Source organism: Poecilia mexicana, unplaced genomic scaffold (genome assembly GCF_051168715.1).
Source record: "Poecilia mexicana isolate PSO_F unplaced genomic scaffold, ASM5116871v1 scaffold_9, whole genome shotgun sequence".
Taxonomy (NCBI): Eukaryota; Metazoa; Chordata; class Actinopteri; order Cyprinodontiformes; family Poeciliidae; genus Poecilia; species Poecilia mexicana.
Window position 1 is genome coordinate 16,599,129 of NW_028263378.1, and position 14,361 is coordinate 16,613,489.

Here is a 14,361-nt window from a genome sequence, read left to right on the forward strand (position 1 = left end):
ATACTGATTTCTGAACTCTTCCTGAGTTAAAATATTAGTATCGTTGTTTCTAAATGAACATGTTCTTGTTTTCTTTGAATTATTTGAGGTCTGAAAGCGCTGCATCTTTTTTGTTATTTTAACCATTTCTCATTTTCTGCAAATAAATACTAAATATTTGCTTGCAATTTCTGAGACATGTTGTCAGTAGTTCATAGAATAAAAGAACAGTGGTCATTTCACTCAAACATATACCTACAAAAACCAAAATCAGAGAAACTGATCATTTTAAGTGGTCTCTTTTTTTCCAGAGCTGTATATCCCCATTAGAAAGTGTGATTTGTTTTTTGTAAAGAAAATAATGCATTATCAGCTTATTTTGCATCATCCTCCATAGATGGCAGTACCTTCCTGTTTTAAAGAGGTGTGCCCCAAAAGTGTATTTTAAATAATTTTAAAGCACACTTTTGATTTATTCATGTCCCATTCCTTCAAGATCTTTGAGATTTTGAGGGCTCTAAAATAACTTTGCCCTTTAACAAATTTGGGGGGAAAAAAAGATTAATTCATGTAATGCTCCTCTGGGTTTCTCTCTACACATCCACTATATTTTTAATGACTTGCAGTCTGTGCATGGTTTCATGTCTGTCATTAACCGAACTGAGCTCAGTTTCACTTTCCTAACTAAGTAGAGATGTGAATTATTTACACCAGTAATTAACCTGCAGGGGGCCCTGATGGATTCATGAGTGGCACAGTTGTTAGGTATCACCTGCACATTTTCCCCATCTGTTCACGCTCATAAAGCCATCTGTTGTGTTTTCAGAGCATCACGTCACAGCTCTTTACCTGTGGCAGACATACCAGTCACTTACACGTATTCCCCCGAAAACCAGACTCTTCCTGGAGGATTCGGACGCTGCACATATTCTTAATATAGATCTTTTACCCCAGAGAGAGCTGAGTATAACACATGTCCTAAAAAGAGCCTTAATTTATTTGTTTCAACATTTATAGCTAAACATGTCCTTTGCAAACAGAATCCATTCTGAATCAAAAACATGATTGTCTGCGACTGTACGATACAAAGTATGTTTTCTTTTTTTACGCCATTAACTAAAGACAAACCCATGTCCTTGTCCAAGCCTTGCTTTCTTAACTCCAGCTCATTCTTCCCCAGTGTAGAAAACGTTTATTTTCTTGTCGTCACTTTCTGACCACGCATCTGTCTGACTTGAATGTTTTCTCGTCTTTCCCTTTTTAAAGAGTGACGAAAAGAAACTGGCCTCCAGATCGTGTCATATTTATATTGCAGGAAAACAGAAATGCAAGTCGGACACTCTGATCACTTTCGAAAGACAATGTCATCCTTTAAAATATGCTCAAGTTACATTTCTATAGCTGGAACTGTTAGCAGTGCCAACATGGTATTTTCCCCAACTAAAAATATGTGCTCATATTAAAGGTTTATTTGTGAAGGAATTTTTAAAGTTTTATAGAAATTAAATAATTAGACAAAACTTCCAATTTCGTCCAAATACAGTTAACTTTTTTTTCTGTTTATGCAGCTTGTATTGATCCCTATGGTCCCTTTTTGAAGTTTTTTTCTCCCCAACTCTTATGTCAAAACCTTTAGTGTTTCCGTCAGGATTTTTGAAAAAGATGTGATCCTGAAGTGAACAGACAGTCAGTCATAGAAAGAGAAGTTTTTGACACTTCAGACAGAATGAGGGTTGTCTTGTGCTGATGCTGCAGGACACTGAAGTCCTTGAAGTCTGGACAGTCAGAGTAACAATAAACCAAGAGGAGGGGGAGAAGTTTGCAGTGCCACTGAGGTTTCAGGTAACAAAAACTGTGCAGGTTTGTCCCAGGGCGGACAGAAAGCCTTGAGGCTGCGACGCGTCCTCTCCAGTGTTCTGGAAAACTCTGTGACCTTGTGAAGTGTTGCGTTACCCCTTCCACTTGTAGACTTCGCAGCCCGTCCCAGAACAGAGACTCCTTTGAGGGAGGATTTTCAAAGTCAACAACAAAAGAGGGAAAAGGACAAGAGACGCGGCTGTTATCAGTAAATCATCTGAACAGAGATATGAAAAGCAAACAACCATCCATATTATAGTAATTTGTAAGCTTTCATAGCCACCCAGATTCTTAACCTTCATATTCTTTGTTGGCTCTCGTGCCTTCATTTCCAATCTTACTGATTTATGTTTTTAACAATTTTTTTTCAATTTTTTCCCCCCGCAGTCCTCAGATTTCATGTTAGTAAAAATGCTGCACAGGATTCTGTTTGTTGTTTCTTGGAGCTTCACCTTGTTTACCAAAGGATGGAGCATTACTCTGAACCTCGAACAGGGAAATGTCTAGAATGTTAATTGCATGCTGTTCGCACATGCTTTCTAATTACTTTCTTCATGCTACTGGGCGTAAATGAAAAGTAAGAAAACATTTTCTGGTAACTACAAGGAAGCACTATTTTCATTCATTTATGTATTTATGGCTGTGGCATAATAAGTTATTTTTTTATGAGTAATCATGCGCCATGTTTCTATACACAGCATGTTTCTGTATCAGAACTAAGAATTTCAACTCTTTTCTAAATACTTTGATGCACTTTAATGAGTGACGCATGCTTTAATGCACAATTAGAAAATACTCATTCACTTACTAACTTTATGATGGATTCAAAACCTTTATCCAACAACCTGTTGCACATTCTTCTTTTTTTTTTTTTTTTTTACATGTTATAGAATAATAAAAAATAATCCCACTCAGTCAGGTCAGATTTTAAAGCTGGTCATAAAAATCCTGATAAGTCCATCTTTGTTTTCAAGGAACATTTTATTAAAGTAAAGCTGCTGAGTTTTAATGTTTGTGTTTTCCTTCAAAACTCTCATCTTATGTCTCTCTATTCTCATTTCTCCAGGTGTGTATGTCCATCTTTACTGCAGACTGTGAGTCATACCCTCTTCTGTCCGAAGCGTCTTGGTAAATAGCCGGCCTCACAAAGCCGAAGGATCTCGGCTCGGCTGGTAAATAAAGCCCTCTTCCCTCCACGCAGCGTGGGAGAAAGTGCCGCTGCAGTGCTGGTGTGGCATCTCTGTGAGCCTGATAGCTGGAGTGAAAGCAGCGTTGAGAGATCATTTTTCAGTGCGAGCCACTCACCTTTCATTGCCATGGCCCTGTAAGCCGGCTGTGAGGGCCGGGCTGCCGGTGGGAACGGACTCGGACTCTCACTTGGACGCATTCTGCAGAGAGGCGCGGTGCACCCATGCAGAGCATCTCCCTCATGAGGCTGGAGGCTCGTACATGAGCGAGGAGTCATGTGATTGCTTGGATGACCTTCCTATGAGATTAAGACACTTTTACAGACTTTTTTTCCTCCCCTTAATGCCCAGTGGGTCTGTACGGTGGGAGCGGAGTGAGGGCTGGTATTGATTCCTCTGCTTTATGAGTTTTCTTCACTGTGAGAGTGTATCTGAGAGGCAGAGGGAGCCAGCATGGCCAAGCCCCTCCTGAGGATACAGCGATACTTCTGCAGGAAACCTGTCCGCTTCTTCTCCCTCATCCTGCTGTACCTGACTGCAGGGAGCCTCGTCTTCCTGCACTCCGGCTTCGTCGGGGACAGCGGTCCCGGCGCCCGAGGGGGCCGCGACTCTGTCGTGGCTTCGGAGGCGGGCGGCCGGGCTTCGTCATCGGACACTCGGGGGCTTGGCATCATGAGCAGGGTGTTCAAGGAGACGCGCAGAACCGGTCGGAGGTTTGGACCTCGTTGGATGAGGAAGAGCGGACAGGGGGGCTACAAGACGGCGGGAAGAGGGGGAGACTACACCAGCAGCTGGAATCGAGCTCTTAAAGGACGCAATGCCAAAGACGTAGACGATGGAAGAGGTGAGGACAAAACTCCGCCTGTTACAATGTCTCATTACTGTTTCAGTTACATAATTCCAGAGTGCAACGAATTCCCTTATACGGAGAGTACGGAGTTTAAAACAGGTGCAAAAACATCTGCAGTGTTCCAAAGTTAGACTTTAGTGTGCAAGGGAAACAAGAACAATACCCGGTGGGAGAGTTATAGGGATGTGGAGCAAAACCTACTCATAATAATGGGTGAATTGGCAAGCGCACATGCAGATCGTGTCCCACTTCATCCTATTGCAAAACCGATGCTCAAAAATCTTTGCAGCATCCGTGCAGCTTGGAACTGAAAGCCGTATTTGGTCTTCTGAAAGACCTGTGAAGAGTGAGGTGAGATAACAGTTAAGTCCTCTGTCTTATTTCTTTTTTTTTTCCCTGTGTAAATCCTGCAAGGATCCCAGTTTCTGTCCTTAGCTGGAGCTTTGCTTTGGCACATATTTGGCCAAACGAGACTACGGCAGCATCTAAACGGGGACATGTATGTAAGAATTGCAATTTGATCTGGGATTATTGCAGGCTGCTGTGCAGCCTGTTTACATGTAAACCCCGGGTTCACATGGGACGTGATGTGTGACAACAGAGGTTTCTGCTGTGAGGACAGGTTGCCTCTTCAGATCTGACACCTTTAAGCTTGTATGGCAAAATGTTTGAAGTAAAAATAGCTCTTCAGATGGTATCATCAGTTTTGTCTTCTTAGCATTCTTACCCAAAAACAAAAATCTGGGTAAGGGTTCACATTGACAACAGTTGTGCACTAAGTCCAGTCTGGGTTTTTGAAGTCTATGCTGTTTTTGTTCCTTCTCTAAATAATTTGAAAAGCATATGCTTTATTACCACTTATATTTCAAAGGAACTATGTGCATAATTATTGTTTGGCAGCTGCAGTTTCCAGACATTTCTATTATTTAAAGTAATTTTAATGAGATATCAGAGAATCTGCCAGAGTTCTGTGGCCTTGCAAAGCAGTGGGTATACGATTAAAATCTCCACAAATAATTTAAAATTCCTCAGCAACACAGGTCATGGCAAATTCATTATCAGTGAATGTTGAGAGTGCACAGGAAGGGAAAATTTAGATTTTAAGAAGAGCAAATTTTTATTACTTAATGATTTGAAATGGCTTTAGTTTAAGCTCATTATCATGAATCAAACCAAAATTTCAACACTTTTGGAAAGAAAAGATAGAGTTTTGAGACAGATTTTTAAATGAAGGATGCAGGCTGACTTGAAATACATTTTGGGCTTAATAAAGTGGGGACTTTGTTTATTCTCTCAGTAAAAACTAAAAAAAAAAGAAATAATTAACCATTTGGTTTATTTACAGCTGGACAGACAGGCAGATGACTTCTCTGATATTTGGCATTTATTTGAGCAAAACATCCGGTTTTACTTCTGTAGATCAAGTAGAAGTGAAACATATATTTGATCTATTAATGCATCTCTGAATTCCTAACAGAGATAAAAAGCAATGCACCTCTCAGTTCTGCAGTACTTGAATTCAGAGTGTCAACAAATGATCAGCTATCACTCCCACCAAATCCATTAACCAGAGTGAAACATTTTGAAAGTTATTTGTTCCATTACATCCAGCAGAAAACTTACACAGCCTTGCAGAAAAAAAACAATCATAGTCTACCACCTGCCTAAGCTGAGGGGTAGTTGAACGAAACAGGCATTGCTCTGCTCTGCAGCCCATTCTGGAGGATCCCAAAGGATTCCCAGGCCAGAAGAAATATGTAATCCCTCCAAAAGGTTTTGGGTCTGCCCGAGGGTCTCTTTGCAGATAATCAGGAAAAAACACCCAGAATGCACCCTGATTACATACCCGAACTGCCTCAACTGACTTTGATGCAAAAAGCAGCATCTCTACTTTTAGCTGCCTAAACTTGTTGTCGTGTCTCTTGAGTCGTGTTTCTTTAGTGAAGAAAGGCATTTGGCTTGTATCTTTTGATCATGATTGATATTTCTTGACTGTAGGTGAGGCTAATAACTTAGCCTCATTACATTGTATTTTTGCTCTTGTTCTAAAAAGGAAAAAAAAAAAAACTCTTGAAGTAATTGCAACCATGAAACAAAACGGTTTCTGAGCCAACTCTGATTGACTCAGAACAAGAAAAGAAGAAAATGGCCTAGTCAAAGTCCAGGCTTAAATCTTACTGAGATTTTGTGGCATGACTTAGGTCAAAATTCATTAACATAAATACAAATCCTGGTGTCCAACGAGCTTATAATTTGATTTGGATGGATTTTTGCCCCTTACTGAATGAAACTGACTTGGAAAAACTAATTTTGTATTTACTCGGGTCTTCCTCGTCTGACATTGAAATAAGTTTAATTGACTCAAACAACGTAACGAAAACGAAGCCAAAACAGAAGAAATCTCTTCGGAAGACGACCTTTTCGCAGCACTGGAAGTGTTTTCCTTCTGCTTTAGCGTTGGAAGAGAGAACCTGTGAAGTCAGGCTGCCGATTTTGAACTCCTGGGAAGGCCTCGAACATCTGGGAGTGTGAGGGAGGTCAAGCCAGAAAAGAAAGCAAATACTGTATTCATCTAGAAACCCTCTGAGTTCACAGTAACCTGCCCCGCTGTGTCACGCAGAGCAGAATATCAAAGAAGAATATTTTTCTAGCTGCAACAGATCCGAGCGATATCTCTCCCAGCTCAAGGACGAGAAAACCAACAAGTTTATGGTGTACGCGGAAGCTTAGGGTTATCTGATGAAATGAAGCTCTCAGTCTCGCTCGCCCCTCCCTCGCCTCCTTGCTTCTCTAATGCTAACCGTTTGGGACAGCAGCTGAATGTGATGATAGAGTAATTAATAGCTTCAAAGCATTTGTTGTCCCTCTTGCATCCAGCAGCTCTTGTCACACTTTGCAGCCTGAAAACACTCGTACGTTGCACCAGACGTTACGTTCCTCCCTGTACTCCGAAAGCCCGTCCCTCTCTCAGGCTGTGAGCTACAGACTTTAGGAAATAATGTGATTCACCATGCAGGCTTCAGCAGATTTTTGTGCTGCGTGCTGCAAAAGAGCAGAATGCTGCATATGTCCCATGTGAAAGTTGGAGGCGAATCCTAGAGAATCGATATGCTTAAAACACAAACATGACTCAGCCGGGCGCAATCAGGTGCGTCTGAAGTATCATCCCTTTGTGCTCGTGTTGTTCTGAGTCCAAACATGCAAAGCATTTAATCAGCACTTCGTCACAGATTATTTTTCGGCTCAACAATAGTAGCGTAGGAGGATTACAGCCTGCAGCAGCTCACCACAGGCTGCTTAAATGCCATAACAATTAAACTAATGCAGGGCTTTCCCCCTCATCTGGACATCATCAGGCTCAGGGAGGTACGACGCAGATGGTCTCCGCTTCCTTGGTGCAGCTTGTGCTGACCGGTTAAATTGGAGAAGATTGTTTTTTATTAAAGGCAAGAAGCTGCATAAGGGTCAGCGTTTCGCTCTGCAGAGCCCAGCCCCCATTCACACGTCTGAGGAATGCAGCCAGATGACTGCCGCTGCGGCTACACACCACTAGAAGGAGACGTGTGTCATAAATAAATGAAGTGACTGCCCCAGTTTGTGTGTCTTTACGCTGTGAAACCTTGGAAAGAAAACACACTGTTGGTTGGATATTTCTTACTTCTGATGCTTTTGTGAAACATTTTCATGTCTTTTCCCCGTATCTAAAGTGGATCTGCTCCAGAATGATGTATGAATGTTAAATCTGACTGTACGTTTCTGTCGTTTTCTTACTGGCATTTATTTATATTTGATTCTTTTCCAGCAAAGTACATTGGCTGCTACGTTGATGACACTCTGAAAAGAGCCCTGAGAGGAGTGTCTTTTTTTGACTACAAAAAAATGACTGTATTTCGTTGCCAGGACAACTGTGCTGAAAGGTACGACTCAGGCAAACACAAACCTCATCTTTTACTGGCTTTTATCTTTTTCCAATGCTGAAATTACAACAAGATAAGAGACATTAAGTAGAGTACTTTATTAATTATACTGCATCAGAGGTGGTAAGATAACAAAAGGTCTGATGTTGAGATAATGACATCATTGATAGTGATATTAGTGAATGAGGATCTGACATTATAGATCTAAAAAAGTCTTGATAGTGCAATGCTAATATATATTGAAGACATTAAATGCATTTTTCCCATCTAAAGTTTCACTGTGATGTAAACCCACATCATTTTTTTTTTTACAAATAAAGCAACCTTTAAGAAAGTTACTGAAATTATCTGAAATGTTATGTAAATCTGAAAGTGAGACTGTTTTGCCAGATGGTTTTCAATTAAACATCCCACAGAAAATTTCCCACCGAAGTCCGTTGAAAATCAAACAAATATCATGAAAACGTTAATTAAATTCCAAAAGTGTGGCTGAAGAATGAGAAGCTTTCAGATTTGCAGTAAATGTTCAGCTAAACTAAATTATAGGGTTTTATAGCTGCAAGCATTTAAAGAGTTGAAATATAAAACTGTTTAATATATGTACAAAAAAATAAAGTTTTACCTTTTGAATTGGAATTACCTAAATGAATCGACTAACTGATGTGTTAATTTAATTTAGCTACTTTTATAAAGAAAGAGAAATGTACTTTTATTTCTTAAAAGCATTTAAATTAATTTAATAATCAGCAGCATGCAGTTTGATGCCGTTTTATGGATTGATAAAAGACACTTGATGAATAAATGAGGACAATCTTTCCGGTTTCTGCCGCTTTTTTTGTCTTTTCATTTCTGAGACCTCAAAACCAAACCAAAAAATCTGCATCGGCCAGGAAAGCCCGATCGGCCCAGTTCTCAAAGATTTCTCTTCTCCTTTTTGTTTTAGAAAAAAAATCTGTGCTTGCTTTTCTATCTCGCCACTCGTTTCTTCCCGTCACCATCTTCCTCTCACCTCTTTTTCTCCTCCCCTGTGGAATCCCGGGGACGGCTCTATCAAATGCATTAAATTACACCCATCACTGCCTCGCAGAGCCGAGAGCAGGAGCGAAGAAAGATGCTTGTTTTCGGCTCCCCTCTCTCTCAGTTTGCGTCTCTTGCCGCCTGTCTGTCTCCCAGGGCAGCAGGTTAATAAAAACAGACAAACAAATGAGGTGCGGCACACAGCAGCACACAGAGGTTTGAGTATGACTGACAGCTCAGGGGATTCATCCCGTGTCTGAGCTATGTTAAACGTCTAATTGCATCTGAGAGGTCTTTTGGGAGTCAAATCCTTCATAAAGGAAGGAGACAGGTGACCTTGTGTGATTCGGTTTCTGTGTAAGCCACACACCTATAATTGGCTTTGTCCTAGAGGCCTGCAGAGGATGCAGCACAGCTCATTTTTCCGCCAGCAGAAGGAGATCTCTTACTATAATGCATTTCCATTTTTTTGCCTCAGCTTCCCCGGTGCACCGTGTGTTTGTTTTTATCGATTACAGCTCACTCTGTGGTTCAGAGGGATAAAATATATCGGCCCAGGAAGGATTAAGAAACACGACGAAGGCTCGGCGCAAACACTTGAACCTCTCTGGTTTCCTTCCTTCCAGAGGGTACATGTATGCGGGTCTGGAGTTTGGAGCAGAGTGCTTCTGCGGGCACAAGATCCAGGCGCCCAACGCTTCAGAGAGCGAATGCAACATGGAGTGTAAGGGAGAGAGGAGCAACACGTGTGGAGGAGCCAACAGACTGTCCATCTACAGGCTGGAGCTGAGCCAGGAGTCGGCGCGCCGCTGTGAGTCTCTGCCTCACACAGGAAAGCCAAGTGATGGCCTGTGTTGTAGGTCACGATGGTTATTTTTCCTTCTTTATATCTAAAATTGCCTCTCAGGCAGTAACAGCTGGAGATAGGCTCAAGCCGCCATGGCCCTGCCAGGATATGTGGGTATAGATGGATGCTTGAAATTGTCATAAAAACGGTGAGGGTTAAAAAAAAATGTGATGAAACAAAATAAACATAAAGCAGCAGAGAACGCAGTCAAAAGCCGAAAAGAACGGAGATTATAAAGTAATCTCAAACTTCAATTTGAGTTCATGGAGTGAGGACGGGTCTTGATCTCCTGCGTAGGATTTTCTTTTGCTGCAACATTGTTTTCTCAAACTCAACTTCATGTGAGACACTTCTCCGCATTTATGTGTAACCCATAAAGTTTCTACTTTAAATATTTAAACTCTGCCACCTGCGTACCGGGGATGAGAAAAATAAGGAGATACATTTTCCAAAGCCAATGTACAGATGTGTTCATGGCTGTGCAACGCAAAGAAAATAAAAAACACGGAGCGAGTTAAGTCGCCTTGCCTCACTGTGGATGCAGTTCATGCTGAGTCAAGAAGAGTTTTTTTTGTTGTTTGTCTCTTTACTTTTGCCTCAGGGACTGTTTACATTCTGTTATAGGTTTTGATGATGAACACAATGATTTCAATGGAGATTTCCTCTGAAGGGGCAGTATTATGTCAAATTTACTTCTTTGAGCCAACATCACAAACATATCTAGAGAGTTGCTTTGATTTTTTTTCCCCCCATGCACGTTTGAGAAATTGTTTAATCTTCCACGGCAGCAGAAAACGAGCGGTGTGACCAAGCGCTGCCTTTTCGACGAAGCTCCTCCTCCGGAGCTGCAGCCTGCAGGCCGACCTTCCCCATCACATAGCAGCCAGGGACGCCCGGTGCTCACTGGCGTTGAGAAAGACGATTTGGAGAGAACATTTAGTATGATTGTTGGACGTTACCAGACATTTTGTGTTAGCAAAGGGCGCATCGTAAGTGAAAACCGCTGTGGAGAAAAGCATTTTCTTACTTGATAAGCTTTATTCTCATTCACAACACCTGAGGCACGGTTTGGCTGGAAACTCTCTGCTTGAGGTTTCCATTAGAGTTATGACATAAACTATATTGTCTAGGCATCTCTCAGCACTGTTGTTTCTTCCCCTAAATCAAAGATTGTAGTTGTTTTTTAATCCTGGGGCAAAAAGGGTTTCCAGTGGCGAGACAGTTTTTTTTGTCACTAAGGAAAAATGCATTTCTTCCACCTGTTTACTTCTTTGGGTTTGATTTGCGTAGTAAAGGTGCAGATTATGTCCTGAGGAAAAGAAGGAGAACCACTTCCTTTCAACACATTTAAGTGAAGATTATGCTTTTTTTTTGTCAAGAACTAATTTTCTGTGATTACAGCTGAAAATTTCCAGGTGGTGAGACCCTATATCATCATTATCAACATATGTGATTAAATTACTGTTTTGGTATTGACATCTCAATGTCTGTCAATTTTTCTTTTTCTAAGTTGGGGTCTTTAGGTTTTCTGGGCTTAAAATATTGTGTTATTTTTATTCTCCTTTTTTTTTTGGAAATGCAAAAACAAACCTGAATTATCTGTCATAAATGCAGAAGATGCCATACGGATGCGTATGGCATCCACGTCTACTTTGGAGGTTGAAATAATTGTTTTAGTTTTGGATTATTGCCACAGTTGGTAGCTGGCCACTGTTGTTTCCCTCTTTCCCGGGAGAACTGCTCTAGCTATGAAGCCGGCCGTGCTCTGCATGCTAAACGCTTGCTGCCTGCCGCTGAAACGCTGCAATGTGGCAGGAAAATTACTGACTGTTTGGAGACAAAAAAATGCTTTACCTTAACCTGCTGTCGAAGTTTAAATTAGGTCGTAAAACGTCATTTGAATCGAGCCGCCTAAAACGGGGATTTGTTCGATTCTTAATTGGCTAAGATTTTTTCTTTGAAGTCTAAAAATGTCCGCTCCCTCAAGCTGAGGTTGATGTTGCACATCCTCTTTTCTCTTTACTTTTCCTTTTTCCTCATCTGTCAAATAACCACTTGGTTTCACATTTATCAAATCAAAACAGTTTATCTTAAATCTAACCCATCTCATGTTGTTGTCTTCTTGATTATTTTCATTTCTGCTTTTCGGCTCCCGTGTTTGCCTTCCACCGAAGTGCTGCGCAAGCTTTTCATTCACCTCTCGCCTGCATCTGCATCATGTGAGGCTTGTCCCAGGCATAAATGAGGAAACAAAATAAATGTCCTCTTGTGGCTATTTGGGTTTTTAGCCACATGCAAGCTATGGCTTTCATATTTTGTCGAACATTTTCAGCATGCATTGTTTATATGTAACGCGCTGAAATTGAAAGCAACAATTAAGAGGGAATAAAATTAAATAAAGAAAAGTTGAAAAGAGTTTATCAGACACAGTGATGTGGTGGTACTTGCCTCTCTTGCTTTAACAGCAAACATAATCAGAACTGCAATCACAACTACGACAAGAAGAATGAAGATGAATCATTAAAAAAGAACATTTTAGTTATAAAGACGAAGCTTTCATCTTGAACTCAGCTTTTCATTACAGAAATTACAGAAAAAAAAATTCCTGGAATTATTTCGAGCCTGAAACTCTTAAGTGGCACGCCGTCGTCTTACTCAAAGAGCAAAACATGATCTCAAAAGGACGTGAAAGACTCTTCGCTGTTTCGATGGTATACGGTGCATCCATCAGCTCCCAGGGAGGGTCTGTGGTTAAAGGTCACCATCACACAGCAGGGTTGTGCACACTGTTAGTGTTTTTGTCTCCTGCCAGGCCAGGGCCTCGGTGGATTGGCGGAGAGTCCCGGTGGGATCTCATCATCAAGGGTCAATGGCTGGGAGCGATTTTAGGGAGGCTGTGCTCAGTAACCAGAAAGCTGGACTCGCCGCTGTGTGTTTTGTCCTGTGGTGGTGAGTAACACCCCGGTTTGTTTTTTGTCTCCTTTAGATGGCAGTGCCATTTTCAAGGGCTGTTTTCACCGGCCAGACAATGTCACAGCAGCTCTTCCCTTCAGCGCTGTCATCCAAAACATGTCTGTGGACAAGTGTGTGGACATGTGCACAGAGAGGGTGAGTGGGTGTGTGTGTGTGTGTGTGTGCGTGTGCGCCTGTCCTCACTGTCATAATGCTGTTTGTTGTACCTCAGGAGAAATCGCTGGCAGCTCTGGCTGGAGAGCGATGTTACTGCGGCTTCCCGACTCCTCTCTTCTCCCTTCATGAGCTGGAGGACGAGGACATGTGTCTCTACCGGTGCCCCGGAGAGGAGTTTGAGAGCTGTGGAAATGACAACTTCTTTGTGGTGTACCAGACACAGGTTCAAGGTAGAGTTTGGTGTCTCTTGACTGCAGTCACTAGCAGTTTGTAGTGCAAAGACGAGAACAGAGGATTGTCGGCGAAGAAGAGGTGTTCGCCACATCCTGTGCGGACTTTCAACTCTTGGTATTTTTGTCAAGCTTTTGGCTGCTTTTAACGCATGAGGTTAGAATAACGTAGTGCCTGCAGCTTTACACAGAGTCTTATTTTAATTGAATAGAACATTTTCTGACTTAGATTATAGTTCAAGTTTGCAAAAGATTATGATATGGTACATTTTATCATGCTACAAGGAGATTTAGACATAGTTTTCATTTCTTTTTGCAAATAAGTCTGTCATGCATTTGTATTCACTCCTCCTTTAGTTTGACACCCCTAAAAAAATTCCTAAAAAATCTCACAGTGCACTGGTGTCTATCATCCGACAACAGAGTACAGCACAATGTACCAAGACAAGACTCTCCACTTAAAAGGAATAGCTAAGCAAAGGGATTTTTAATCACAGCAACATTCTGGAGGAGTTGCAGAAACCTGTGGCTCCTGTGAGACAAAAGATTAGCCTTTCTGGAATACGGGAAAGAAGAGAGATGTTTTTAAAACAAGGCTATAGTCATAGCAAGCATGTGGAAGAAGGTGTTTGATCAAAAGAGACCAAAATTAAAGATGCAAAATGATCTGTGGTGGAAAACTAGCTCTGCACTTTTTCATGAATACTCCTTCTCCCACTGCAAAACACAGTGGCAGCGTCATGCTGTGGGCGTGCTTTGCCTTTGAAGGCATAGAGAAACCAGTCAGTGTTGACATGAATGTAGATGATCCTAAATACTGCATAGTGTAATCTTTGAAAAAACCTGTTAGAGGCAGCAAACGACTTGAGACTGAAGTGGAGGTTTCCCTCCTGTAAGAAAACAGTCTTAAACATAAAGCCGGAGGTGCAATTAAAAGCTTTAGATCAAACATATATATGTGCATTCAAGGCTCAAACTTAAATCCAATGAAGAATTTTTATCTTTAGAGGTGCAAACCTTGTAGACAAACCTGAAAGATGTGCAGTTGTAACTGAATCTTCTTTTATTTGCAAACATTTTGCCACTTTGCAATAAGGCTCTGTTTGTCCATTGCAAAGAAAATCACACGTATTGCTTTCGAATGCTTTTGCAAAACACCACATATTTGTGTAAAATAAAGTCATTTTTCTAACACAGGTCAGTGTTATTTCTGCTCAGGGTTACTTAAGAGGCCTCCCTTGAACTAGCGTTCTGGAATCTTTTCTTTTCTATCTGCCTGTTGTCATGTGTATCAACACACACACACACACACACACACACACACACACACACACACACACTATGACAC

The 14,361-nt window shown here is 41.3% G+C and overlaps 1 protein-coding gene across 2 annotated transcripts in view; it reads left to right on the forward strand.

Annotated features, from left to right (window-relative positions):
- wscd2 (WSC domain sialate O sulfotransferase 2) overlaps window positions 1-14,361 on the forward strand; it is a 48,948-nt gene that overhangs the window by 25,644 nt on the left and 8,943 nt on the right. Inside the window, exons 2-6 of one of the 2 annotated variants that reach the window (XM_014987603.2) lie at window positions 2,903-3,867; window positions 7,676-7,790; window positions 9,434-9,618; window positions 12,641-12,762; window positions 12,839-13,013. In XM_014987603.2, coding sequence (XP_014843089.2) covers window positions 3,477-3,867; window positions 7,676-7,790; window positions 9,434-9,618; window positions 12,641-12,762; window positions 12,839-13,013 — 988 coding nt within the window. In that variant the 5' untranslated portion in view covers window positions 2,903-3,476. Of the gene's footprint in view, window positions 1-2,017; window positions 3,868-7,675; window positions 7,791-9,433; window positions 9,619-12,640; window positions 12,763-12,838; window positions 13,014-14,361 lie in introns of those variants that run through there. The other variant, XM_088008874.1, reaches the window with a different exon arrangement.